General features: G+C 39.2%; 1 protein-coding gene across 1 annotated transcript in view; it reads left to right on the top strand.

Annotated features, from left to right (window-relative positions):
- SLIT3 (slit guidance ligand 3) overlaps positions 1-26,383 on the top strand; it is a 534,144-nt gene that overhangs the window by 325,993 nt on the left and 181,768 nt on the right. The window contains exons 7-9 of the mRNA XM_059825130.1: positions 1,808-1,879; positions 7,030-7,193; positions 21,261-21,402. Of these exons, the coding sequence (XP_059681113.1) occupies positions 1,808-1,879; positions 7,030-7,193; positions 21,261-21,402 (378 nt within the window). The remainder of the gene's footprint in view (positions 1-1,807; positions 1,880-7,029; positions 7,194-21,260; positions 21,403-26,383) is intronic.

The following is a 26,383-nucleotide window of genomic DNA, read 5'->3' as shown; positions in this document are numbered from 1 at the left end:
CTATATATTATACTACACACCATGATGCACTAAGGCCTACAGCTCTTACCAGCCTGGTGTGTGAACATGTGTGACTTGACTGACACAGATCTCTGGCAACAGATCTCACATGCAGATTCTAGATTTCCAAAACTTTGCTTTTACTGACATAACCCGCTCTGCTCACAGATTTGGAAGGGAAGGGTAATTTTGCTCTGTTGGTGCAGTTTGCTGTCATGGATATGTCAGCTCCCAAGCTGGCTCCGGACTGAAAGTGCATCCATCTGGTGCAGCACTATGCTGAAATACCAGCTACGATCCTAGAAACGAAGCGGTCGTGTTCTGTCCCGCTGGGATGCAGTGCAGCGGCAACACAAACACATGGCTGCCCGTGTCAGAGCCTGTGCACACACCTCTCCTGAGTGTGCCTGCGCATAGCCACGTTACCCTGCAAGCTCCTGGCTTTGAGAATATGTGTATGTGTCTTCCTGTGTACCAGAAAAACAGTCTTAATAGGGTATAATCTAATTTAGCTTAAATCGGCTGATGTTGTAAATGATGGTTTTGCCAAGGGATTTCTAGGCAGAACTGTAAAATTGTTTTTAAATTGGCAGATGACCAAAAGGGCTAGTTAACTTCTGTAAAACTCTTCAAGAGCTTTTGATTAAATGTCGTACGTAAATACATAACATTGGAACAACTGAATAGTTCAGGGGAGGGTAATGTGCCTTTAGGTTGCTTCAGCAGGTATTTTCTTCAACGCATACGCAAACGCACAAAAGCACTATCTTCTACCAAAGTGATCCTGTGGGGTGCTGTGCCCCTTATATAAAGCAGAGGTTGCTCCGTGCCGTGGACACCACACGTTTCAAACAGGCAGCTGCAGCCAGCGGCAGGACGGGCTACGCTGGGACATGGAGTCATCACCGGCCCCATCAATTCTCATGACAAACTGGGCTACTCTATTTGCAGATTTGTGCACTTGGAGCATGGCAATTATGCCCTGGTGGAGTGCTTTCCATTTCCTGTGCCATCTTGATAAACTTTATAGCTTCTAATTTGCTAGAGAGTCATTGATATAATTAGGAGCTACATAAATGGGAGCAGCACACTCAGCTGATGATAATCGAGTCAGTTCATTTTTCATAAGAAGCGCTAAAGGGGTCCCTACCAGCAGCTGAGATCATTTTCTCTTTAAGCTCTGCTTTGATAGAGCAGCAGAAATCCTTACATGACTGGGTCATGACATGTTTTATTACGGTCCATTCCACTACCCATATATTTTTTCATAAAGAAACCAAAGAAAGGGTACCCATCCGTCCGTGTGTTTTCAAAAGGGCAATTTGAGCCGTCTGTCCATGTAAGCTGGCTGTGTTAACAAGCCTGTGAGAGTCAACAGCTCTCTTTTTGTGCGAGAGCGAGCACTTTAAGTGCAAAGCTTTTATATTGCGATGTGCAAGTTTGATGTTCCTTCACTCAAGTTGCACCAGGTTTTCAAGCAAAGTGGCAGCTTAACCAAAAATTCTGGATCTGTTCCAGTAGTCGATAAAAACTCATCTCCTGTACTCCTTGGTACTCAGACGTGGTAAATAGTAACCTTCATCCATTCTTATGTAGCTGTTGGTTGCTTTGCCCTGATGATATCTTCTATGATTTGTCACAAATTGTCTGAGCTATCGGTCAGCATGTCTTACTGCTCGCAGCCTGGCAGGTTTATTACAAAGAATTTTAGCAGCTTGTTTCTGTAAATAGTGTGTTGGTGAAGAAATGTAAATAATTGATCAATCTATTATTCTCTTGTCTGTCTTTTTTATTTTTCTCCTAACAGTACTCTCAACAATAACAACATCACCCGCATTCCTGTTACCAGTTTCAATCACATGCCGAAGATCAGGACTTTGTGAGTAATATCTTCAAATATTATAATAATAATGATGATGATGGTGGCGTAAACCAACTCTTTGGGTATTTGTCGTCTTGTAATAATCTTATTTCAGCCTCTTCCCGATGTGAACAATTCACCCTACTCCCTTGAGGAAGGCCTGAACAAGCCTGACCCTGTGAGGGCTGTGGCGGGCAGGGCAGGGCCTTGCAGTTGGGCCTGTCCCACGGGGAACCCCCACAGCGGGCGCAGCCTCAGGCACCTCTGTGGGGATGGGGACAGCTGAGGCCAGGCCGGGGCATCAGCCCATGGGTGGGGACCAGCTCAAATGGGGCCCGTGGCCAGGCAGGGCGGGCTGGGGCAGGGCTGGAGACCCGCACCGCTGTGGCGTCGCTGGGGCAGGGGCTGAGCGCCCCGGGCTGGGCTGGGCTGGAGTCCTGGGCCACGGCAGGGCTGGGGGAGCCCTGGGAGCCCCTGCTGAGGCCAGGCAGGGTTATGAAGGCGGCTGGTGCCCTCAGGGTCCTGACAGCGAGCTCACTGGATTTACCCAGGGTTAAGTAAGATTCAGTTTTGTCAAGATTTTGAATTTACCTGGAAATGAAACTGGCATTTTTTTCTCCATGGGAAAATTCGTAATGTGAAATGTGTTCCAAGCTCAAACATCACCAACATTGTGAAAACTGCTCAGGTGGATCAAGTAATTTAATTTTGTTAATATCCTGTGTTTAAATCCTATTTCTTCTTTTCAAATTCAGAATACTAAATTCTGAAACAAATTTTTAAAAGAACTTGAAATAAGCTTCTTTTCCAGATACTTTCTGAAACAAAATGTCTCTCATTCTGATGCATTTTTGATAAAAGCTTCTCCTACATCAAATCCATTTTTTTATAGCTGGGCACCATTCCACTGGAAAAGCTCTGATTGGTTTCAGTAGACCAAAATACAAAGACTTTGAAATTAGACTGTGTGCATTTGTATAATTTAGCTATGGCCTACCAAAAACATTTTCTTTAAATAAATTATTCCTTTAAATTCCTTTAGGGAATGCACAACTTCAGGGAAAGTCATGTTTAAACAAAGTCTCTCTGGTTTTTCCTCCAAAATCTCAAACTCAACCAAGATGTATTTAGTCCTAAAAGCAAAGAAAGGGAAATAGTAGCTAGCCTGCAAAATTTCTATGGCACTGAAAAAATAAAATGCTTCAAAGATGCTACATATGCATGTCTAAAACAGTATTAAATAAGCTAACAGAACTGAAGAAAAATGGCTCTTACTCACATTAATCTGTGTAAGATAAACTCCGATTTAAATTTCCATTCTTCATTAAATGGCAACGTTCATAGATCTTAATATAAGTAATTAAATGGAAATTAGATGTTTGTCTTTTAGAAGAGAATGGATATAGAAGATAAAGGTGTAGGGTTAAGGTTGCTGGAGTTTTGCCTTTTCTCATCCCGTCACAGTGGTCCAGAAAATTTGCCTGGCTTCTTCAGATTAGTCAGTTTTGTCTGTTACCAGACCTCAATGCCTTCTGCCATTTTCTTTTTAGTTTAATTTCGGAGATGGCTTTGTATATAGCTCCCTGGAGAGTTACACTGACTAATCCCCCTCTGCTGTAATTAAGGAAAAAAAAAAAAAAAAGAAAAAAAAAAAGGGAAGGAAGTCATAAATAGGATTTATAAAGGGAAGCTTTTATATTGAATTCTGAGAGCCACATTTTATAGAACACTGACCCACTCTAAAAGGATTTGCTGGAAATTTAATTTAGGGTCTATGGCTAAAGGGGCACCTTTGCAAACTTGCATTCGTATTCATTCACCTCATGTTCTGTAAAGGTAGTTTCATCAGTATTAAGTGGCATGTTTCAGTCTCCAAAGACTGCCAAATAACACACAGTACCCTTCTTAGCGGTTCGATATAGGAATTAAAAAATCCTACATAGGTGGAAATAACAGTAAAATGGTTTAGTTTTCTATATTTCCTTCCATCTGTTTCAACAGAGGCAGGAAAGTCATCAAAATAGCAATTAATATAAGATAAAATATGGGAATCAAATAGCATTTCATAATTTCTTCTGCTGTTCCTTCATATTAAAAATTCTTCCTCTCTCCCCGAGTCATCTTAGTACTTTTCACAATTAATACTTTATTAATTATAATTATTAATTTAAAAATTTTGCATAGCTACCTATTACTCAATATTGTCTTAGTATCTTCTGTTCAGAATTTAGGCTAATACTGTTTTGATTTAACCAAGTTTTGTGTAAACGGATAGTAATACCCTCACAACTAATATACACCTGAGCACATGTAAAACTGATCAGGTTTTGTTCACCTATGTAAAATATTTATAGAAGGATATTATTTTGGGGAAATGTTACTATTCTCTCTAGTTTCCTGAGCTTTATTTCGCTTGATAACCTATTTCTCCTGCATTAATATACAACCTCAATGAACAGTGCATGAAAAGAGAAAGCTGTCTGAGGCATAAGGGCTGAGTAAGATCTACTGGTTAATCTCTTGGTTGTTGATGCAAATTCAGTCCAAACGGATCATGAATGCTGTTCATTACAGCTTGGTGACTCTAGGGTTTTCTTAAAAATAAACATCAGTTTGCACACCTTCTCAAATAGCTCTACGCTTAGATGTGGGTTTTTTTTTTTTTAGAAGCTCCTGTAGGGAATCCCTGGTCTGAACGTTACTTAAGTAGGGACAAGCCCTTTTTCCCATCCAGTCGAGGCCCAGCGCGGTGCGGATAGTCTTTTCCCTGCGTGTCTCTTTTACACACTAGTGAGATCCATTAGCAGGACATTTGGGGCTGCTTGTGCTGCATCTGCATCTGCTGTGATAGTTCTGGTGATAAATAGCTTTTTCTTCATGGCTTTCAAAACAAACTTCTCATTTAAGAAGAACAGAGAAGGAAAAATAAAGAGCATATTCAACTTGAACATGACCTCTCAGGGAAAAGAAAAAGAAAAAAGAAAAAAAAAAGGGGGAGAAAAATGCTAGTAAGATTTGAAGCACTTCAAGAATTCTTTAAAAAAATCAGCTCTTCTGTGCTAACCTTTTTTATTTAACTGTCTTTTCTGTTGCTAAGTTTCATTGATCTTTTAGCCTTGATTGGAAGTGACAGGAATTAGTTTTTATTGATCTGCTTTCCTTTGCTTGAAACAGCTTTGTTTATGTTAAAGCATGTCCCCCATACCTATTTGCTTAATTGTAGATGTCCTGTTATCTCTGCATGTGTGAGTGACTGCTGAGATAGGTGATTGCATAATTTCTTTTAATTTTTTTTATTTAAGGATAAACTGAAAATGTGCCAAATCACTTCAGCGCTTTTCATGTTCACAGGGAATTGGTGTGTTATGCTTTTGAAGTACTGTGAAAGTCTTTTTGTGGCTGTGTTCATTAATATAATTATCAAAAGTACATTCTAATAGGCTGCTTTGTTAAGCTTCATAGACTTTCTGAATGGTCTCCTCTCAAAAGCAAACTGTAGAATATCTGCGCAAAAAACTTGAACAAACGAGAAGGTAGGGCTCTGCTGAGGCAGGCGAGCTGGCGAAGAGGTGACGGTTCGCACTATTAAAATGGGAAAACCCAGAAACCGGCTATGCGAATTTAGTGAGGAAAAAACCAACTCACAGAACTGGACAGCTGTCTCTTTTTGTGAAATTGCAGTTTTATTACTCCTGCCGGCCCACATCCATACAGGAGATGCAGGGAGTGGCACAGGATGAGCTCTGTTTCAGTTCCTGAAGGAAGATGATTCTGAATATCATTGTTGATTGCTGTAGTGGGAAGGGATAATACTTTGAGGATTTAAATGAAATGCTTGCTCTCTAAGTTAGAACAAAGTCTTACTTAGGATGATTTCTGGATAGATATTTGTTCTCTTTCCTTTGTAATGGTATTTGTTCTTTCAATCAACAGATTAATGGTTCATAATAACAAAACATTTTACTAGAAATCTAGCTTACTGCAGTGTCAATTAAATAGCCTCATAATCCCTAAAAACAAGGTCTTCTAGCCATCCTTCTAAAACAATTACGTTTTACAGTGCTCCCAGGAGACTAACGTCTTCCATCTCACAGGATAAACTCTCAGTTCCAGATTTGCGGTCTTTCACTGTGACTGCCCACCCCAGACATACAAATCTAGGGACTGTCAGCCCGGGCGCCACTGCTGACCTGTACTGCTGCTGTGCAATATGTAGATCTCACAGACAGACAGTTAATTTCTTTGGTGGATGGACAAGGCTAAATCCTGTGCACACCAATCGTGTGGGTTTTTTTGAAATGTAGTGCCTGTAATATTAGTGAATAATGCTTTGTCTAACCATTTCTGACAGGGTTTTCAATCTGTTTTATCATTTCAGCTTTGGTATAGCACTGCAAATGTATGACTCATTGCAAGGAATGAAATAATTAATGTCCTGGGCTTTTGTTTTGACCTAAAGTTTGGTAGCTATTAAAATTACCACATTCGCTCCCTGAACGCATCATTTTGCAGACTTCCCACTGCAATGTGATAATGCTTCTGCAAGTCTTCAATGCCAGGCATGAAGCAGGCTGGGAAGGGAGCTGTGTGGCTAGATCTTCCATTACAAATAACGGCCCTGGCATTGCTGTGTGTCGTGACCCTGTCGTAGTCCCCTTCTTCGTCAAGAGTTGAGAATTCCTGTCTAGAACCTGCAAGCTTGCGTTAAGTTGCCACAGTTAAAAAGAGCATTGGCAAATTTGTACAGGCAACACAGGAACATACAAGGTATCAATAGCCTCTGGTGTGGGGGGGTCTCTCTCTCTCTCTCTCCAGCCTTTGAATTCACTCAAAGATATCACATTCATGCAGTTATTTCTGATATGAAATCACAGGTAAAGTGATGAAGGAATCTTAAATTCTGCATGTGCTTTTCTCTAGAATGGCCAGCTCGTGATTACCTGTAGGCGAGTACTTACTTAACTTCATTCTTCCAAGACATCATAAATAATAGCACTAACTTATATGTGGACATTTGTGTATTATATGGCAGACAGTCAAGACCTGACTCAGTTGTAACCAACGTAAACTGTAGTGAAGAGCCAGGCAGACTTCTACTTGGTTGCTCTGGTTTGTGTCTTCTGTTAAAAAAACTACTAACAACTTTCGGGTTGTTCTGTCTTTTGCAGGCGGCTTCACTCCAACTTCCTGCACTGCGACTGCCACCTGGCTTGGCTGTCTGACTGGCTGCGGCAGAGGCGCACTATCGGGCAGTTCACCTTCTGCTTGGCACCGGTAAACCTGCGGGGTTTTCTTGTGGCGGAGGTTCAGAAGAAAGACTTCGTCTGCTCTGGTAATGATGCCAGTTATTCATTTATCTGTCAGCTGATGGTTTTATATTGATATTCACAGAAAAACAGTGAGTGGAAAATTATTATGTTGTGTTTGAATGGCGTTCTGTAGCAGTTCTGTTTGTTTTTATCATTGCTAAACTGTACGGGAGTAGATCAAATTGTTAATTTTTTCAGCTTTAAAAGAATTATTGGATTCCAGTTAATAGTTCAATTCTCAAATTATTTTTTCTACTTTAGCATTGGCAATGATATCAACGTAAGAAATCAGTTAAGTGTGGATAATCTGGTGTTTCTCAAGGGAAGAGCTCTACAGATGACTGGAATACGAAAAAAAGGAAATAGAAAAGGGTAATCTGAGTCTGTTGATAAATGATTGGACTACAGAACAGGAGGAGTAGATTTAATCCCAGGTCTGAAACAGGATTCTTAGGGACCCAGTGCACTTCACTGTTCTACAAGTTTCCACACTGATAAATGAGGCTGATGATACATGGCCAACTCACAAACAGTGTGTCTATATGTTGGGCCTGTTCATCAAGTCTCTTGAACTGTACTTGGCTTTTTTGTGACAGAAATGCATTTTCTTAAAAGATGACGAAAAAGAAAGAAAAAAAGAAAGACAGAGAAAAATAGAAAAATTGGAAAAAGAAATCTCTGAATTTGGCTGAAAGGAAGAGATCTGGCAGAGGAGAGGCATGGCAGTGTGTATGCTGTGAAAAGAAAAAAAAAAAAAAGGAAGATACCAGACACAAATTTGGAGATAGTTTTGCAGGCCAAATGATAAGTAACACAGGGAGCTTGTTATGAAGTGGATGTGAGTCCTAATCTTGATAGAAGGTGAGTCTTGCAGAATCGTGTTCTTTATCTCTCACAGCCTGTGAGCCCTAAAGCTTTATCCTCTCAGTACATGGGTTGACTGATGGAAACACAGTACAAGCGCTCGTGCTAGAAACATTTTTAGGAATGCCTTTTTTCTATAGTTCTACTTCCATGTGATAAAGGAAGAGAGAAACGGTTGTATTCAGAGAAGGGTTGGATCCCCTTAGCTATATAATGGATGGTAAATTAATGAATTAATGCCCAGTCCTGGAGGTGTGCAGGAAGTGTTATGGGCACACGGAAAACGAAGTTGTACACCAGTGATTTTTGTGACATGATTTTCAAGAGTGCTGAGCAGCTTCTACGCAGTTGTGGAGATTTGAGGATGCCCAGAATATCTGATAAATTACATCAAAAGTTTTAACTGAAAGAAAAGTTTAGAAATCTAACAGTCTTGGGAGAGGAAGGATAAAAGAAATGGATAAATTAATTAAGCTATTAGCAGAATCTAATTTTACCAAAGAGGTAACCACAGCATTTTTTTCTTATGAAATGAAGTTTCAGATGGGGCGTGAGTTCAGCTATTTGGATTTATGATATAGTGAAGTGAAGGAAAAAGAATTCAAATCGGAAGAGATAATAATTGCTGAATGAGAAATGTAACGTGGACAGAACTCATCTAAACGGAGTTTTCTGTGCGGACTATAACTTCCAAAAGAGAAAAGGTTTTTAACTGTTGCCTGTTGGGCCAAGAACATATAAGAGAACTCTCAAGATTGGTCTGCCTTTTTTTTTTAAAAACATGTTTTTAAAACACAAATTAATAAAAATTAAAGTAAAGAAGCTTCCAGTGAGACAGTCCATCAATTACATCCCGTAACTTTCATTTGGGAAATGAAAATACTGAAAAAGAAATGCATTTGAAGAGCTCATTTCAGTGGAGGATTTAGCAGAGAACTCAGCTTAGTACATGCTAGTTCAACAAAAACCTACTAGTTTAAAGAGGGTATAAATCTTCCCTGCTCCTTATTACAGTTCTTATTCCTGATTTTACAGCGCAATTTGTTCATGTTTGACTATGAAGTCAAACTAGGACAGGAGGTGAATAGTGAACTGAACTTGTCCCTCTACAAAAGAATTTTATATCATGTAAGCTTATATGAATCACTGTTGTAACTAGCCTTAAGCTGGCAGTGAAAGCCGCCTTTGCATCACAGTTATGAAGAGCTGAAATACAATGTAGTGAACTACTCTGTTTAAGTACAGGCTCAGTATTTCAAGCACTTGTGGTTTTATGGCAGTGGGAATATCATCACAGCAAAAGAAAACCCAGCTTTTCCTCCACTGTAAAATGGGCTTCCTCAGAGCATTCCAGTTCAAAACTTGTGCTGTTGCATGCTTCAAAGCAGAAAGAGTAGAATCAAATAATTTGGGGAAAGAAGAAAAACATCCTTGAAAACCTGACTTCTGGTTATTCTTGAACTGCAAAAATAGGGGCTTTTTTATAATTTTATGACACATGTTCCTTTGGAAACAAACTTTGAATGCTACATAGCAAGGAATAGCGTAAGTTGGAAAAGAAAAAGTGAAACACTGATAGAGAAGTGCCATAACTAGAACCCAAATGGCTTGATTTCTTCTGGACGCTATGCTTCCAGTCCTTTACAATGATGTTTATAAGCACTAGGTGCAAAGTCTCTCAAGATAATGTTGCTGAAGTCAGAGTTACGTGCAGATTTATGTGCGTAAACCGAGTCAGACCTGTGTAAAATGAGAGTCAGTCTTTCAAAAATGTTGTTCAGCTTGTGCACATAAATTATAAAAATTCTAATCCAAATGGCACTTCTAGGCAAATTGTGAGCAGCAGAAAAGCTGTTCCAGGTTTTGTTTGTTCATGCCCATGAGCATTTGGCTCAGAACCATAGGTAAATGTGTAGGATTAAATAGTGTGCAGTTGCCTGGAGAAAGGTTTGCAAATATGTCTAATTGGATTTATGTTACTGAGAAGGCGGGGAAAAGGTCATTAACAGAACTGAGCAGGGTTGGGACTTGATGGCCCCTCACTATCAGGGCAGAGCGCTGAGTACTGCTGGCAGTCCTGTCACCCACCAGAGCCTTCTGGCTGGCTTCTTCAGCAAGCTGTCCCCTCCTCGAAGGAGAGTCTCTCCTCCAGAGCCACCCCTGACAGAGCAGCCTTCCTGGGCCTTTGCCTTAAAGCCGTCTGTTCTCAAAGAAATCTTCAAGCAGACTCTTCCTCCTGGACAGCCACCCATTGAGCTCTGGGATGTGTTTGCTGAGACAGTCTCCTACAAGTCAGTGTGTTGTAGAAGGGGAAATTGTGTGGCACCAGGGTACGAGTGCCCCTGTTGGTGTGCTGCACATAGATAACAAGATGTATTTCTCCTCTCTCTCCACCACAACCTTGCAATTCACTGCTACATTGTCATGACAAGAGAAAACAGTACACTAAGCAAAGACTTAATGTCAGTTAAAATACTACCTGTACTCTGATCCTTGGGAGCTGTTTATTTTTATATTCCCTTAGCTAGCAGAGAAGCGTCTGGGGGTGCTGGCTGATGCTTGGTACCTCTTAGATCCTTCCAGTCTTTGCTTGGATCAAACCCAGCTTCCTTCCCATGTTCAGATATTTCATTGTTGAACTGGCTTCTCTTTCTCTAGCTCTGTCTGTCTCTCTCAAACACACAGACTCTCTCTCTCTGCCTATTTGTCTGTCTCTTGTCCTCCTCTGACCTCCTTGGGATAGTAATTTTATTTTGTTTTCCTCTCATGTAAGTTTTATTATGGCTCTTTGATTTTTCTTCTACCTGCTCTTTACTTATTGAAATTAATGTACATATTGATCAGTTATGTCAAGTCATAACGTGTTTTCTCACCTGTGTTAGTGTGGCTGCAAACTTTGCAGACTGAAGCAGTGGCTTTGTGAAGTTATACCATCAGCAGCACCTTGGTCTCTTCAGTGCGCTGTGCAGGACCCACTGAGTGACCCCCTTTGGATTTTTTTTGCAATGATAAATCATTCTGGTTTTCCTAAGTATATTCATGAGAAAATAAATATGCATCTGAACTGCATACCTAAGAATAAAGCAGATGCATTCAGGAGCATTGTATCTCATTCTGTGGTGTGTAGCATACTTCAGCCACTGCTGTCCTCAGCTAGCTGCTGTCAGAGCAGCTCGCTCAAACGTCATCAGTTCTCAACTGGTTGCTTGCAGGGGTAGAGAAGCAGACAGAGACTGCGGGTTGATTTCAGTGGGTGGTGGGAGGAAGCTGATTTTTCTCTTGTACTGTTGCTGCCGATTCTGAGGCTTGGGACTTGGTGTTGACTCTGAGGGTGCAGGTTAATACAGATTTGTTATAGTTTCTGCCAGTAGCTTGAGGTATTTTAAAGTGGACAGCATTTACAATAGAGTATGAAGATTGGATGAGATTTCTTAGAATAGACCAGAGACTGATATTTCTAACAGTTAATGAATTCATGTTTTCTCATGTACGAAGCACCAGATTCTAAAATCTTGACATTAGTTTGGAGCTGATTTGTCCCGTATGTTTTGCGATACGAAATTTAGCAAAGTTTAAGTGTAAAATATGTGATTTCTAAGTACTTTTCTAAGATAGCTTTTTCTTTAATAATGAAACAAGCATTGTAGAGAAGGGAAGTTGGATCCATACGTCATTCTCTTTTTCATTAGAAACCATTTTCTCTGGGTTTTGGTCCTTAGTTCCCATTTGGAGGATCTATAGGAACCTGAAGAAAATCAAGATGCATAATTTGGATTAACTAAGTTAAAAGTCAGCCTGAAATTGATGCAAGAGAGAAATCATTACCAGAGCCAAGTGTCTAGTGATTTCTGGCTAAATAAACTGATACTGATTTTAAGAAAATAGTGGACTGATCCAAATCTCGGTTGAAGATCTGGAGTTTCTGATTCATACAGTGAGACTGCAGCTGAGGCGTAAAAAAGAGGAAAATATGTTAGCTTCCTGCTGCTTAATGCAGACTGGAAGCCCTAATGAGGAAGCAGATTTATTTGTTTAGGTGAGGTCAAACGGTCTTAAAACATAGCTGTTGCTCTCTGGTCCAGACCACAAAACTCCGTAGATTGTCTTGCTCCATTTTTCTCCTAATAACTTTGTAGCATATTGTTGAGGAGGCAACCAACAATGAGTAACTAATAAAATAGCACTCCTCAAGCTTAGTATCTTAATGAGAACATTCAGAAGATGCCAAAGGAAAAGTGTGTGGGGAGAGGAACTCCCCCCCATCTGCTCCTATTTAAAAGACTCTGTGCAAGAGTATATCTGCATAACTAGCAGCAGGTCTGCTGCTTTCAACATGGGATGTGGAGGTACAGCCAGCACGGAAGAGTGGTGCTCCCTGGAAACTAAAGAGGGGAGAGGACTCTTTGCTGATGATGCAGATTTTGCTGGTGCTAGGCAATAGCAATTGCTCCTGAGGGAGCAGAGCGGTTTCTCACCATGCAGTCCATCCCAGTTCACACAGAGAAGGGCTACCAATGGCCCTCAGTTTTAATGGTCCCAGGAAGCTGGATAAACAAAGTGGGAGGAGGAGGCCTTTTTCTGTGTGTGTGTCAATGGTCACTTTCTGCCGTGCGGGACATCCACAGTGTATAGCTCTTTTATTGGTTTTAGAAGTGAGCTTAACCATTTCATCTAACTCTGACCTCTTTCCAAAAGAGTGACCTGTGAGTCATATTAGGCAAATAACATCTTTTTTTTCTCACTGTTAAGTTGGTTCATGCTTTTTGCGACCATCAACAGACCCAATAAGTGCTCTTACAATGGAGTCTGTGGAGGACTTTGAGAGTTGTATGACTTTTAAAGCCTTGTGGTAAAAATTGTGCTTTAAATTTGGTCTTAGAAAATTTTTGTGGAACTCTGGTAGAATTTTTACCTCCTGTTATAATTTGCTAGCACAAACTAACATTGACATCTAGTCTAAAGAAACATTTCAATACTGTGCATTTGTTAGTTGCTCCTCAAATGAAATCCTATAGGAGGTTTGGAGAGACACAAATCACGATTTATCAGAGTTTGTTTTCTGTTTCCATTAAGTTTCTTATTAGAAATTTAGATTTACTCTAACGCTAGCAGTTATGTTGTTTCATACTGTAAGAATTTACTTCTTGAATTGCTTTGTATGTAAGATGCCACTTAAGGTGTTTTTTATTTGGGGGACCATCTTGCAAATCTGAAGGGATAAATATGTATTTATTAAGGCGTTTAATATTTCTTTGAAGACCAAAGCTGAAAATTGGCTTTAAATTACAGTAAATTTACTGTCTGAAAATGATGTCTTACCTTTTCTCTATAATTACCTTTGTTCTGGAATTCTCTTTTCCCCAAAGCAGTATGTGTAGCTCGTTAATCCTAATTTAATGATGGCAGCTTGGTGTATAATTATTCAGCCATTCAGCTTTTGAACTGTTGCTGTAAGAATAATAACGTGATTAGTTTTTATGTTAATGTCCAAAACCAGTGGCTTGTTCTGTTACTAGTATGTTGGTAGTATTTTGGTATACAAGGGAAATGCATCATGGTGGTCTGTCCTGACACGGGTCAGCACCACAGCCTTGTTCTGAGCTACTTCACAGAGAGCGGCAGTGTTAAATACCAAGAAACAGGGTTGACTTTGAGTACGTGGCCAAGCCTTTGTATGAAATCTGTAGACTTTTTCTGTTCGATACACGTATGTGATTGGCAACACGTTTATGGATACTCAATTAATAAGAGTAATTAAAAAAAGCATAGAGCTGCTTATAAAATGACTGCGGAATCCCATAAATGAATACGTGGCAAACACAAAGTTGCATACAGTCACTATCAGGTTCACATGAATTTCTGTTTTATTGACAATGCAATTTAGTGATGTTATATAGTCGCATTAACACTGTGGTGGGTGGACCGTGGCCAGCTGCCAGGCGCCCACCCAGCTGCTCGCACTCCCCCTCCTCAACAGGAGTGGGGAGAAAACAAGATCTGCTCCAGCACCTCCTCCCCCGCCTTATTCTCTGACTTTGCTGCTCGCAGGGCTGTTTCTCACACTTTTTTCCTCACTCCTTACTGCCTGGCACCATTTTGCCCTTCCTCAAATACGCTTTGGCAGAGGCAGCACCAGCTTCACTGACAGGCTGAGCTGTGCCCGCAGCAGGCTGCCTTGGAACTGGCCGGAACCGGCCGGAACCAGCCCTGCCCGGCACAGGGCAGCCCCTGCCTCTCCTCACAGAGGCCCCTGCAGCCAGCGCCTGGGCACGGACACCCCGTACCAAAACTGAAGGGATCTCCTGGCTCATTGAATTAATTCCTTGTAATTGCAGGCAAATGTGTTTAGGTTGGAAGATCCATATTAATTTTATTCTGTAAGTTCCAGATACTGTAAAGAGCTTGAATGTACCAGAGGTCTCTTGGAAAAGACCAAAGGCAGCAACCTCAGCCTGTCCTAGGAGGAAGGCAAGAAAAGTCGCTGTTGCTCTGCGTTCCTTAGCATGTCCCAAATGCCAAAGAATGTGGTCCAAGGAATTCCAAGGTGACTCTGGGAAGGGGACAATGTCTCACTCTTCAGTCCTTGCCCACTCATCTGGAAAAAAGTGTTTCCTCACTCCAGATCTGGCCGTTGTGTGAGCTCGTGACCAGGCTGGACCCCTCAGGTGTTGTTATCAGGAGAAATGTCACATTCTGCCCGACGTCCTCTGAATAGCTGTGTCGATCTGTAATGCCTCTGATTGAAGTGAACCCCATCTTCCTTTTCTTCCTGAAGAGGTCAGCTTTTGTGCTGAGGCAGGGAAATTCCTATGTTAGCTGCGTCCGGATGCGGGGAGGGGAGGGCGGCAGAAGCAAAGACAAACGTACGATTAAACAAAATCAAGTCGCGTTTAAAACTCCTTTTCAAATACCAGCAAATCAAACCCCAGGGACTCAAAGCATAGTCTCACACGATTCCTATCCCTTCCATAACTTTATCAAACTTCATCGTGAAATAGTTCAGGTTCTTTAATGGATAACCTGTTTAGAAGGCTGTTCCAAAACTATACTCCCTTCACAGGCTTACAATTGATTATGACCATTATCCATCATTTAACCTTGTACAGGTGGTATCCTTTCACTTAAATAATTTGTCTTCCTTTTCATTTTTATGTTTGAATATATTTATAAGTTCACTGTATTATTTCTGGACCTATTTTTAAATGTCACTTCATATGCACCTCCCAGACTACTGAGACAAACTGTGGAATTGGCTTTAATGAGATTAGTGTGCATAGCTGCCATTTGAACTGCAGAAGTGCTACCTCTTTTAAGACTTTCTAGTAGCATTATTTTTTTAGTCTTTAGCCTGTTTTGGAAGAGCAAATAGTATACAAACCCAGAGAACGAAATACGTGCTAGCAGCCTTCCTTATGGTGCAATGGTCAAAAAGTTACGGTCTGGCTGCTTTTAGGAGAAAATGCCTGTATTGACAAGGCTGGAGAAAGATGTTTGAAGAAAGACTCGGAGTGAGCATAGGGGACATTCAAACTCTGCCTTTTCAATCTCTCTTAAATGGAAAAAATTTCCCTGAGAGAAAAACAACTTTGTCATAGTTTTGAAAGGACTTAAGTTGTCTCACAGATTCTGTTTTATTAATCCTTCAGAAGAACAAATCTCCCTATTAAACCCCAGTTGTTAACAGGTGAGCCTGCTTCTTTGGTGTACTTTCTTCTATTTTGTTTTGAAGTATTCCATGCAATTTTAGCGCTATTATTGTTAATTAAATAATTGCAATATTAGTGCTTTTATGATAAGACAATGCGAAGTAAGGTCTGATTTTCAGTGGTGTTACTTTACTGATATATTTTGAAACACGCAAAGTAGGTTTTTGTAGAATAAAGTAGGCTTCATTCATTACATCAGACCTTCCTTTCACTGCGATTGGATATTTCCTTTTTTATTCCTCAGTATTTGTTTGTAAACCAATTGATGTTGACTTTGCCTACAGAACAGTTGCGCTCATGTGCCATAAATTTTTAACAGATAAATTTAGTGTTTGGGAATGTGTAGCAAAACAATGAACTTGAATCAAATAATGAATATTCGTGACTAGCAAGTTTTTGCATACCATGAACTTGATGGTATTAACATCATCAATCAGGGGCTCAGGTAACTAATCATAAATACTTAATGCTGTGCTCAGCGAAAAGCTGTTGAACAACGATAGATGGAAGCATTTGCATAAACCATTGCTGCACATCCCTGTAGAATAAACACATTTGTACAACTTTTTCTCCATCAGTGGAATATTTGCCATCAATAAGGAATGTTAACTTTGCAGATAGTCAGTTGTGATTGACTTGCCCATATCTCTCTGCAGGACTATGCACACTCAAGTGTATTTTAATACTGGGATACAAACTCCAAACAGGAGCAATACATCTGCTTTAGGTATTTTTTTTGAGATTGTATTACTGGGAGTCTAGTGAAAAGTATAGCTCATGTAGTAGTAATTGATTTCAGATGTCCCAGCACCGTAAAAAGTTCCAATGGGTTATTTAATTAAACCACAAAAGGTCATAATATATCCACAGATCTGCCATACTTGTAGTGTTTTGTTTATTGATCAATAATTTCACATCTGCTATACTTAAAATGATTTTAAGTCACCACAGATTTTTAACTGGTAAATCCTGTCAGATTTATCTTACAATCCATTAATATTTTTTACAAATAACAAGCATTTTGCTGGTGGAAAATAACTGCTGCACAGGCAATTGGATAGGTGAGGAGGTAATAAAGCATGCTACTTAGTGTGCCGTAATTGGGTGTCAGTGCAAATGAGATTATTTAGTTTATTTAGTCATTGCAGAAGTTATTTTAAATGCCTGTGACATTTAAACTGTTCATTTATACACCATAACCATTCTATTCTAATTGTAGTATCACTCTATTTGCTGCTCTTAAAAAGGCTAGAGGCCAATGAGATGCTTATTTGGAAAAAGCACTTAATTTCTCTGTAAACTGCTGGGTCCTAAGACTCTCCCCTGTCTCCTCTCTCCCCCTAACCCATAGTCTGAAACTGTAAAATAAAGTGGTGCAGGCTAAAGGCAAGCCAGATATTAACTGCCATAATCATTGGGACTGGCAATCCATTACATCAGGCGCAAAAGGCATAATAATTTTTGTTAATCATGTCCCTATCCTAGCTTCCACAGTTTGTTAGTGGGGTGTTTTTATAGCAAAATGTATAATGGAGTGGTGATTTTTATCTCTTTAGAGAAAAATATAATTAACCTGGTGAACTAGTCCTGCTGTGTAACAGAAAAAAACTGAAATGACAAGACGACATATAGTAAGAAGAACTTCAGAAGGGAAATAATATTAATCCAGCTGGCTTGTCTATGGCCATTTCCTTTCGCTGCATCCACACCGTATGGAATTTACTGCACTTGTGAAGGACACAAATAGGAATCCTGAAATATTTTTGCTTTTCCTGTGTCTTTTCTTTTGAAGAAATATTGGCAGCAAAAGGAAAATTCATTTTTAGATTTCAAATACCCTTCTTTAGAGGCTGTATTGCCTTGGGGTGCTTGATCTATCTGTATGCTTATACTCTGCATACCTATGAAAATCATACCCAAGTTTTAATTTTAAGAACTTTAAATTCCATAGTCTACTTAGACTTGTTTTCTTGACCAGTCCTTTATTTATCAGCTCTCCAAAACTATACTAATATTAAAATGATTAAACTCTCTTTGACTTTTTTGTGCTTTAGTTCTATAGATCTACTATGGAGCTTAGAATAGAGCCTCATTTAATTGAAGCAGTTAAATCCAAATCAGATTTGAAATTCTTTTTACAGCATTATTCAAGAAAACTTTACCTTAACAGATGACTGTTTGTGTAAGAGCTGATGGAATACTGCTAGATGCCTGTTGAGCGGGCATGTGTAATACAGTACTTTGTTCTTTGCAAAGGAAAAAAAAAAGCAAAAGCGTTTGATAATAATGATAGCAATTTATGCACAAAGTCTTTTTATTTCATTAAAGTTTTCAGAACTCTACAGTCTAGATTTACTTTTGCTCATGAAGAAGAAAGAAATTCACCAAATATAAAGGGCTGTATTCAGCATGGAATCAGAAGTATTTTTACTCTAAGCACAAAGTGTCAGTCAAAAGTGGCAGGAGTAGCAGATACTTTGGCACAATCAGACAATTCAAGCTTATAATGAGAAATTAAGTTTATAAAAATACTCCTTTTTCCATCCTATTTTAAGTGAAATGAGAAAACTGATCACTCATTACATGTGGAAAATGTCCGCACGAAGACAACCTCTTTCTTTACTTTTTACTTTACTTCCTTTCAGCGTAAGATATTGTTTTTTCATCCCATTTTGGTTGCATCTGCGCTAAGAATAAAGACATTATATTGCTTTTTCTCTATATATTGACATCATGTACCTCTCTTGTTAACTAACTAGTTATTTGTTTTACTCACTAGCCATAAATCAGAACTTTGTTCACATAAAAGTTCCTCTTTCATAGTGGAAAGTCACAGGTAAATGGTTTTTGGTCCAAATTCAGGATAAATAAAAGGACTCCTATTGCCTTCAGTCAACTGTATTTGGAGACGATCCGAAAGGCTTAGTAGGCAGCACAAATAGTGCTCTGATTTACCTTTTGGCCTTTCTATTCAAAAAGTGGCTGGAAAGTTCCATGATATTTAACTGTAGTATGATATTAATTACCACCTTGTTACTGTTGCTACCTGCTTTTTGTGCAGGCAAGATTGGTGTTTCTGTCTTTTCTCTCTCTTTTCAGAGCGCTTTATAGAATAACGTCCTTTCAAACCATTCCTTTAGTGTAGAGCACTCTGCAATACTGCGTCACACAAAATGTGGAGGTGATGAGCTGAGTTCCGCTGAATCTTCTACTGTTGATTTAGATGCAGTAGAGTCAGGAACAGGCTCTTAAAACTTCAACTGGCAATACATCAGGTTTTTTGATGTTGTGCCCTAATGAAAAGGGAGTGTATTACTGCTTTTCTAACCCACAGTGATAGGTTGTAGTGTTGTAACTGTGCAAAATGCATTTTCCCCTCACTACAAAGCTTCTTCAGAAAGCACATTAGACAAGTGATGATAAAGGGTGTGTGGAAGATTTGACCTTGTTGCCAACTTTCTTTTTGCCTCCCAGGGAGCAAGGATTGCTCTGAAGTGTTTCTTCCCAGTTTGATAATTTCCCCCTATCCCTTAAAGCTTGCAATAGCTCGTTTGCACTTCCCTGATTCTTCATTTTGTTTTGAGTGTTGCACCACAAGGTAGGCAAAGAGAAAATGTAAAAATGTATGTGATCAGGTTGTAAGAACAAACCTCTTGTTCTTATGCAAACATAACAGAGGCCTGTGTGGATTTTGAGACAATATAAACTACTTTTGGAAGTATTCACAGTTAAAATCTTACAGAAACCTTAGACTCCGTGAAAGGCAGAGCTGGCACTGCCGTTGGTGATATGCCGCAGAGCTCCATTAATTTTGAAGGAATTCTATGAATTCACAATGATGGTATGTCTGCCCTGCATTTCTATTGCCATAAGACAGACCCAAGATTGCTGCTTGTCCTGCCTGTTATACATGTACATGTTTAACTAGTGAAGATTTTTTTGTTGTTTAGTTCAAATACCTACTACTTAAATACTGTATTACACACATGGTCACATATGTAGACTATGTTAAGATGATGTCTAATAAGATTTTGAAACTGGAACAAGTCAAAGTTCAGGTTGCCTGATAAATATGAATTTGATTCCTTGGGCCATATGCGTTACGATTTAGATTTTAATTACATTATTGATTTATTTTTTTTTTACAGTAGATTTTTGCCCAGTTGATTCTGTAGGGTGAAGCTGCTATAATACTGAAACCAGCTCTGTGTTATGATAAAAGACTGTTGCTGGTAAACTCCTTATCTGCAACTGTCACGGAAGTTGGAAAGTGGAGAGAGAATATTTATAAGAATGTTCCATTGTTATAAAATTTTAATTGTCATAATGATATTGGATTGCAAATTGATGCAAACAAATATTTTTGGACTTTTTGTCACCTGCAGTTATAATTTATGAAAGTATCGATCATGGGTCTTTTCCAAGAGAAACCTCACGAATGTACAGCTTTGTGTATAGTTTTCCATGTTTTTACATGTCTTTGTGATTTGACGATTATGATGTTTTAATTTTTCCAACCAAAAAATCCGAATATGTTTTGTGATTATAATCTACTGTAATCTAGAAAATTACCAGTTTCTATTATGATTTTGTCACTTCTTACCAACACAGCCCTTCACATTCAGCCCTCCGTGTCTGGTCAAAAAGATACTTGAGGTTTCTTGTGTTACATGTACTTTGGAAATATGACTCACCATAAATAAGTCAATAACTGCTACATTTTGATAACCTCAATTAGTGTAGGAAAACCATTTTATCTATGTCTAAGTGTATGTATATATCAAAATTTTGAATGTAAGAATCATAACCATTTGAGTAAAACTGACATAATTGCTACAGTTTCAAAAAACCTTAATGATGCTTAAATAAACCTGAATCTAATGGATTGACTTGAATGTATACAGAGCAATGTCCTCACGCTAAACCTTTGATCTGTAAGTAGCTTCTTGTCTTTCAGTGGAATTACTAGATTAAGTAAGAATTTGAAGATTTGAACTCACAGTTTTCTAAATTCCTTTTGTGTTTCCATTAACTGCATTGTCTAATCTTGAAAAAACTAGCTTTATATTTCCAGTCTTTATGCCATAACAAGTTACCTCATTTCAAAAACATAAGTCATCGTTGATGACAGTCTTCTCTCAGTATGTAAAAATACTCAAGGAGTGTTTGTGTAATGGAACTTCTAGGCAAAGATAACTTTTGGAAATACTACTTGATCTTGAGGCTTATTTTTTAAATCTTTGAATAAATTGATATGGCTGATCATGGAGGGGACCAAAGAAGTGTTCATGAGGGAAAGAGATTGATAGAGTAGAGACTGAGGAAGAATAAGAACACAGTAATCTTTTACACGTTTTCTCTGCAGTTGATTTGTAGCACATTATATTAACTGAATCCAAATAAATTATTACTTAATGTAGTAAAAGGATCTGGAAAACTCAGAGGCTGATGTATTTTGTTGTTAAAATCTCAGGCGATCATTTTTCAAAACTAAGGTTTAATGTTTTCATTATGTCTCAGGTTCCCAGTCTGAACCTCCGTCGTGCAGTGCCAGTTCCATCACTTGCCCATCTGCCTGCACCTGCAGCAACAATGTAGTGGATTGTCGAGGAAGGGGCTTAACAGAAATTCCAGCTAACCTACCAGAGGACATTTGGGAAATGTAAGTGCCAATGTAATGCACCATTCTTTTCCATGTCTCTCCAGTTTTAGTCCTGTGTGGGAGAAAGGCATGTGTTTTGAAAACTGTTCTGAGCAGTTAACGGGTATATTGTAGTTGTCCTCTTTGTTTTCGTTTTTTTGTTCTAAGGTCTCAAACCATTCTTTAATGTAAATTAAGATATTGTTTGAAGTTGCCCTACCCCAAAGCAAGATGAAGTTCTTGGCGTATTGTGTTCAGACTATGTATACATCTCAAAAGTCTGGGATTACAGTTTTATAGTCAGGAAAAGGAAATATACAGTCCTTTTTTTTGAAATGGAATTGTTTTATTTTTAGCTGGTGAATTCCCCAAGAGATGGAGGGATTTCTTGTTAGCTTGGCAGGATGCATTTGTAAAGAAGTATGACATCAGAACACATTGTCCCTGCTTGATTTTACCTTCTGTTTCTTGTCTCCCACATTTTGTTATTCCCAATTCTTTAACACTTTTGTGACTTTTTTTGTGTTTTAAAATCAGATGCTGCTTTTACAGACTTGCTTGTCTTTACTACCGTTAGGAATTGTAATCATCTATTTTTGTGTCCATGACTTCATACTACTGTGGTCCTGAAATACTAATACATTAAACCAAGTTGCTTTTGGTTAGTCCATAGGGAATGCAGATCAATTCTTTTTCTATTTAGGTGCTTGTCGTACAGAGGTTACTGACATCCAACCAGCTTTTACAGTCTACATAGTATGGATTCAAATACTTGTAGAGTCACTGGACTCATTCAGCTTCTTGTTGCTGTAGAAATACTGTTACGTAGCAAAATTCATTAGGATAAAGCGTAAGCTGAATTGCTTGTATGTAGCCTGGCCCACTATGATAGGCCAGGAATGTGACAGTTATGGCCAACGAAGATGATGTGCTGTATAGTTTGCTGGTGACCTGCTCTGCACCACCACTCCTCTAGGTCACTTTTATCAGTTGCTTTTATAATTTAAGACTCACCTGAAATTTGTTTGGATTGCTATCTCAGCACAACAGTTTAGAGGTAGCTTATGCTTGATTGTGCATCTCCACAGAAAAGATACATTAGAAATGAAAAAATTAGCTCAGTAAATGTCAAGAAGAATCAACATCTTAAAATTAACATTGTTGAGAATGTATCTAGAGCATGTAAAAATGTTTACAGGAAATACAAACTCTTATGCAGGCTGTTCTGAATGCCCATTATCGGCTTGCTTGCCTTTCATTTGCCTGTTCAGAATGTATTGGTTGTTCAGGCTGGATATTAGGAAAAAGTTCTTTACTGAGAGAGCAGTGAAACATTGGAACAGGCTGCCCAGGGAGGTGGTAGAGTCACCCTCTCTGGAGGTATTCAAGGAGCGTGTGGATGTGGCATTGTGGGATGTGGCTTGATGGGCATGGTGCTGTGTGGTGTGGGTGGGTTGTTTTTGGTGTGGGTTGTGGTGTGTTTTGTGGTTTGTGGGTGGTTTTGGGTTTTTTGTGGGTGTGTGGTGTTTGTTTTTGGTTTGGGGGTTTTTTTTTGGTTTTTTGGGTTTTTTTTTATGGTTGGACTTGATGATCTTACAGGTCTTTTCCAACCTTAGTGATTTTGTGATTCTGTGTTCATTTCCAGTATATTGTGGCACACAAAATATGCATGTAATACTTGTTCTTCTGTGCATGATAGTCGGTTAAAATTATCCTGCAAATATAAATTGTGTTTGGCATACTAAGAATATCCAGTATTTAGTCCTGTTTCCAATTCTGTCAGATGGAGTACAAATTTTCAGGAGTGGCTGAAATGGTTCAATAGTAAGAGACAGAGGATGAAATTCATCCAGACTTGCTCACAAATTAGGGTTGGGCTAGGAGAATTGTAAAATTTTACTTTGTAGTGTTGAAAATGTTAGCAGCAATCAGATGATCTTTGTGGCTCCATGCCAGAGTCACACGGAGAGCAGCATCTGCAGGAAGACTGAGATTGGTGTGCTCCGGCGCTCTCCTGACAGCAGTGCACCTCACTGTGAGAAAGCAAGTGAAAATGTTCACCATTAGTGTGGTTATAATAGCATCGAGTATCCAAGTCCTGTCTCTGTTTTGGTTGCTCCAGCCCACAAACCTAACCCCTGTGACTTGTAGTAAAAGCAACTTAGAAAATCTCCTTAGGAGAGCAGAAGGTGAAGGAAGACTTGGAGAGCGTTTAAGTTAGATGACGAGCTAGCGAGTCAAGATGCATATAACATTTTAAGAAACTTTCATAACCTGGGGGTTATAAACCTTCTAGATCCATAGAACACCACGTAAAGCTCTTAGCGCACTATTCAATGATTTAGATCTGTCAGACTTCTTGCATTTTAGGCAATACATTTGAGTCTCTGTCTGTAGATAAACCTCTTATATTGCTCTAATCCTCCACATGTCCTTTGCGATTCACAGGCACTTCAGGTGGGAGTAGTTCTGCAGAACTTCAGAGTGTAACCCTCATGAAAACATTAATTGCTCACTTTCTGTGGGAATCAATCCTGTGAAGATTTCATTTTTATGGAATATACGTATTAAGAAATTTAAGTAGTTCTATCTATTTATGATAAGGGTGGTGAAACACTGGACCAGTTTGCCCAGAGAGGTTGTGGATACCCCATCCCTGGAAACATTCAAGGTCAGGTTGGACAGGGCTCTGAGCAACCTGAGCTAGTTGAAGATGTCCCTGCTCACAGCAGGAGGGTTGGACTAGATGACCTTTAAAGGTCCCTTCCAACCCAAACTATTTGATGATTCTATGATTCTATCAGAATAAGTCTTAGTGAGTGACATTACTTACATATGGTTTTTCCTACTGGTAACATGGTGTTTTCATTTTGTGAAAGTAATAGTAAAAAAGAGCAATTAACCCTATATCAAAGGGCAAAGTATTACATATTCTCACATAGAATAAAGGATATAGTCACATAGAAAAATGTTTCTGGAAAGATGGAAGACGCTGCCACAGTGTTTTCCTGGAAAAATCCTGACATAAATTCTTTTGACCAAGATAGCCATTCTGGTTTATGCAGAAGTCTGTCATACTGCTCAGAAATTCAGTTTGTCTGAGGCTGCTCTGGGCTTATTCAATATAAAATCCATCCAGAGGTCTGGTTCCAGCTACACATGGAATAATGACTGTCTTTTGATTTGATATAATAGGCAGAATAATACTCTTTTGCTGTAATGTTATAGCAATGGGGCCAAGTAAATTCTCTCTACATGCTGCAACCCACATCTCTTGCTTTCACAAAGCAGTGCTGTTGGTTTTTTTCTCTTGGGATTTATCCCCCATGGTTGGCATTTAGTCAGACCCTTTGTATGAAAGATGGCTATGTAGTGGTGCTGCCTGAACACTTCTTTCTGGACTCTGTAATCCTATGATCTGATCGTCATCATCTTTGAGAGATCCAACTCTTACTAGACATGAGATTCCTCCTGTGGAATATGGGGTACCGGCAAACTACATGGCTGCGTTGCTATTACATAGAATCCTAAGGGATATTACTTGAGATGGTGTATTTTTCATTCAGCCGTTTCTATCTAGCATTGTAAATGCTCATTCCACTGAAATACATTTCCCCCTACAGACTGTAGTCCATTCATAATATTTATACGATAGTATTAAAATGCTGTGCTTTCCTCAGTTCCACTTGGGGCATTTCCAAGTTCCTTTGCTTGGTTATTAGTTGCATTCCGTTACAGCTTTCTAATTCTTGTATTTCCCCTTAACTCAGTATTTCTTTGTAAGCCAAACAGTATCCCATAAGAACCCTTGACTGACAAACTGTTCTACAAAAATGAAACACACAGCTGTTACTCTAACACGGTTATTAAAGGTGACCTACATTTCACTCTCTGTTTCGGTATTAATTAAAGATCTTTTACTCAGCCTTCCTGCCTTTCTTCATTAACATGGGCAGGCAGGACCTCCTCTGACAAAGCTGCCAACAAGTCCTAAATTTGTTTTTGTTGATAAAAACCTACCACAAAACAGGCAACTCACTTGTCATGGAACATGAAACAAGCATCATGTGATACTAATTTTCCCATGCTGCTGACCTCTGCCACATGAGACTTAGAAGCCTGTTGTGTTACTCTATTACACCTCTCCCCAAGGTACATTATCTTGAAGGCCCTCCTTGCGAGAATATTTATTATTAAATAAAGGAATTTAGGAAAGCTAGAAATCTGTATACCAGCCTTGCTTTTTCATAATTTCATGAAATAGGTAGCTAGAATGTACAGAATGCAATTCATTTTTTCAATAAAGCTTCTTGTTCAGTGGGGAGCTGACATCAGCAGCCAAATTGACTGAGGAAAAATGAGTTACAAGAAATTGAAGCTAAGGAATACAGACTGTGTGTTGAATGTTATAAAAGATTCTCTGCTTGCAAAGTGGTTCTCTTGTGTTTTTCAGAGGAGAAATGAACAGTGTATGTTATAGAGAAACACATGAGAATAAGCACAGAAAAGTTTTGCATGAATACTTGGATGAAAACAAAAGCCATTAAGCACCTGGAGGCATTTACTGAAAAACAAATACCAAAACAAATATGGCTTGAAGGTTTGCTGGTAAATGAATGATACAGTCATTTCACTACATTGAAACAGCATCTACAATAAAAGGAGAAGTTTGCATTTATTTCAAAAGGGTGAGAGAAAATGCATGCAAGATAAATAGGGAACATGGTGTGAATGCGGAATGGACTTGACCTTGGAGGGATATAGAGAGGGAGGGATGATCTACAAACCAGTAGGAGACAAAGTCTCCAAAGAGTCTGTTTTTCTGAACAGACTTGATCACAACCTCGCAACCAGTGCCTGTCAGACTGAATGACAGCTCAGCCCATAAAGACAGCAAAGCCAGGATATAGTAGAGACCTGTTAAATCCAAAGCTACCAGCTGTGCCTGCAGCCCTGCAGCTTGTGGGAGCTGGGAAGGGTGTTGTGAGAAACACGCTTGCCA

This window comes from Gavia stellata, chromosome 16 (assembly GCF_030936135.1).
Source record: "Gavia stellata isolate bGavSte3 chromosome 16, bGavSte3.hap2, whole genome shotgun sequence".
NCBI classification, from domain to species: domain Eukaryota; kingdom Metazoa; phylum Chordata; class Aves; order Gaviiformes; family Gaviidae; genus Gavia; species Gavia stellata.
This window is presented reverse-complemented; position numbering and strand designations above follow the sequence as displayed.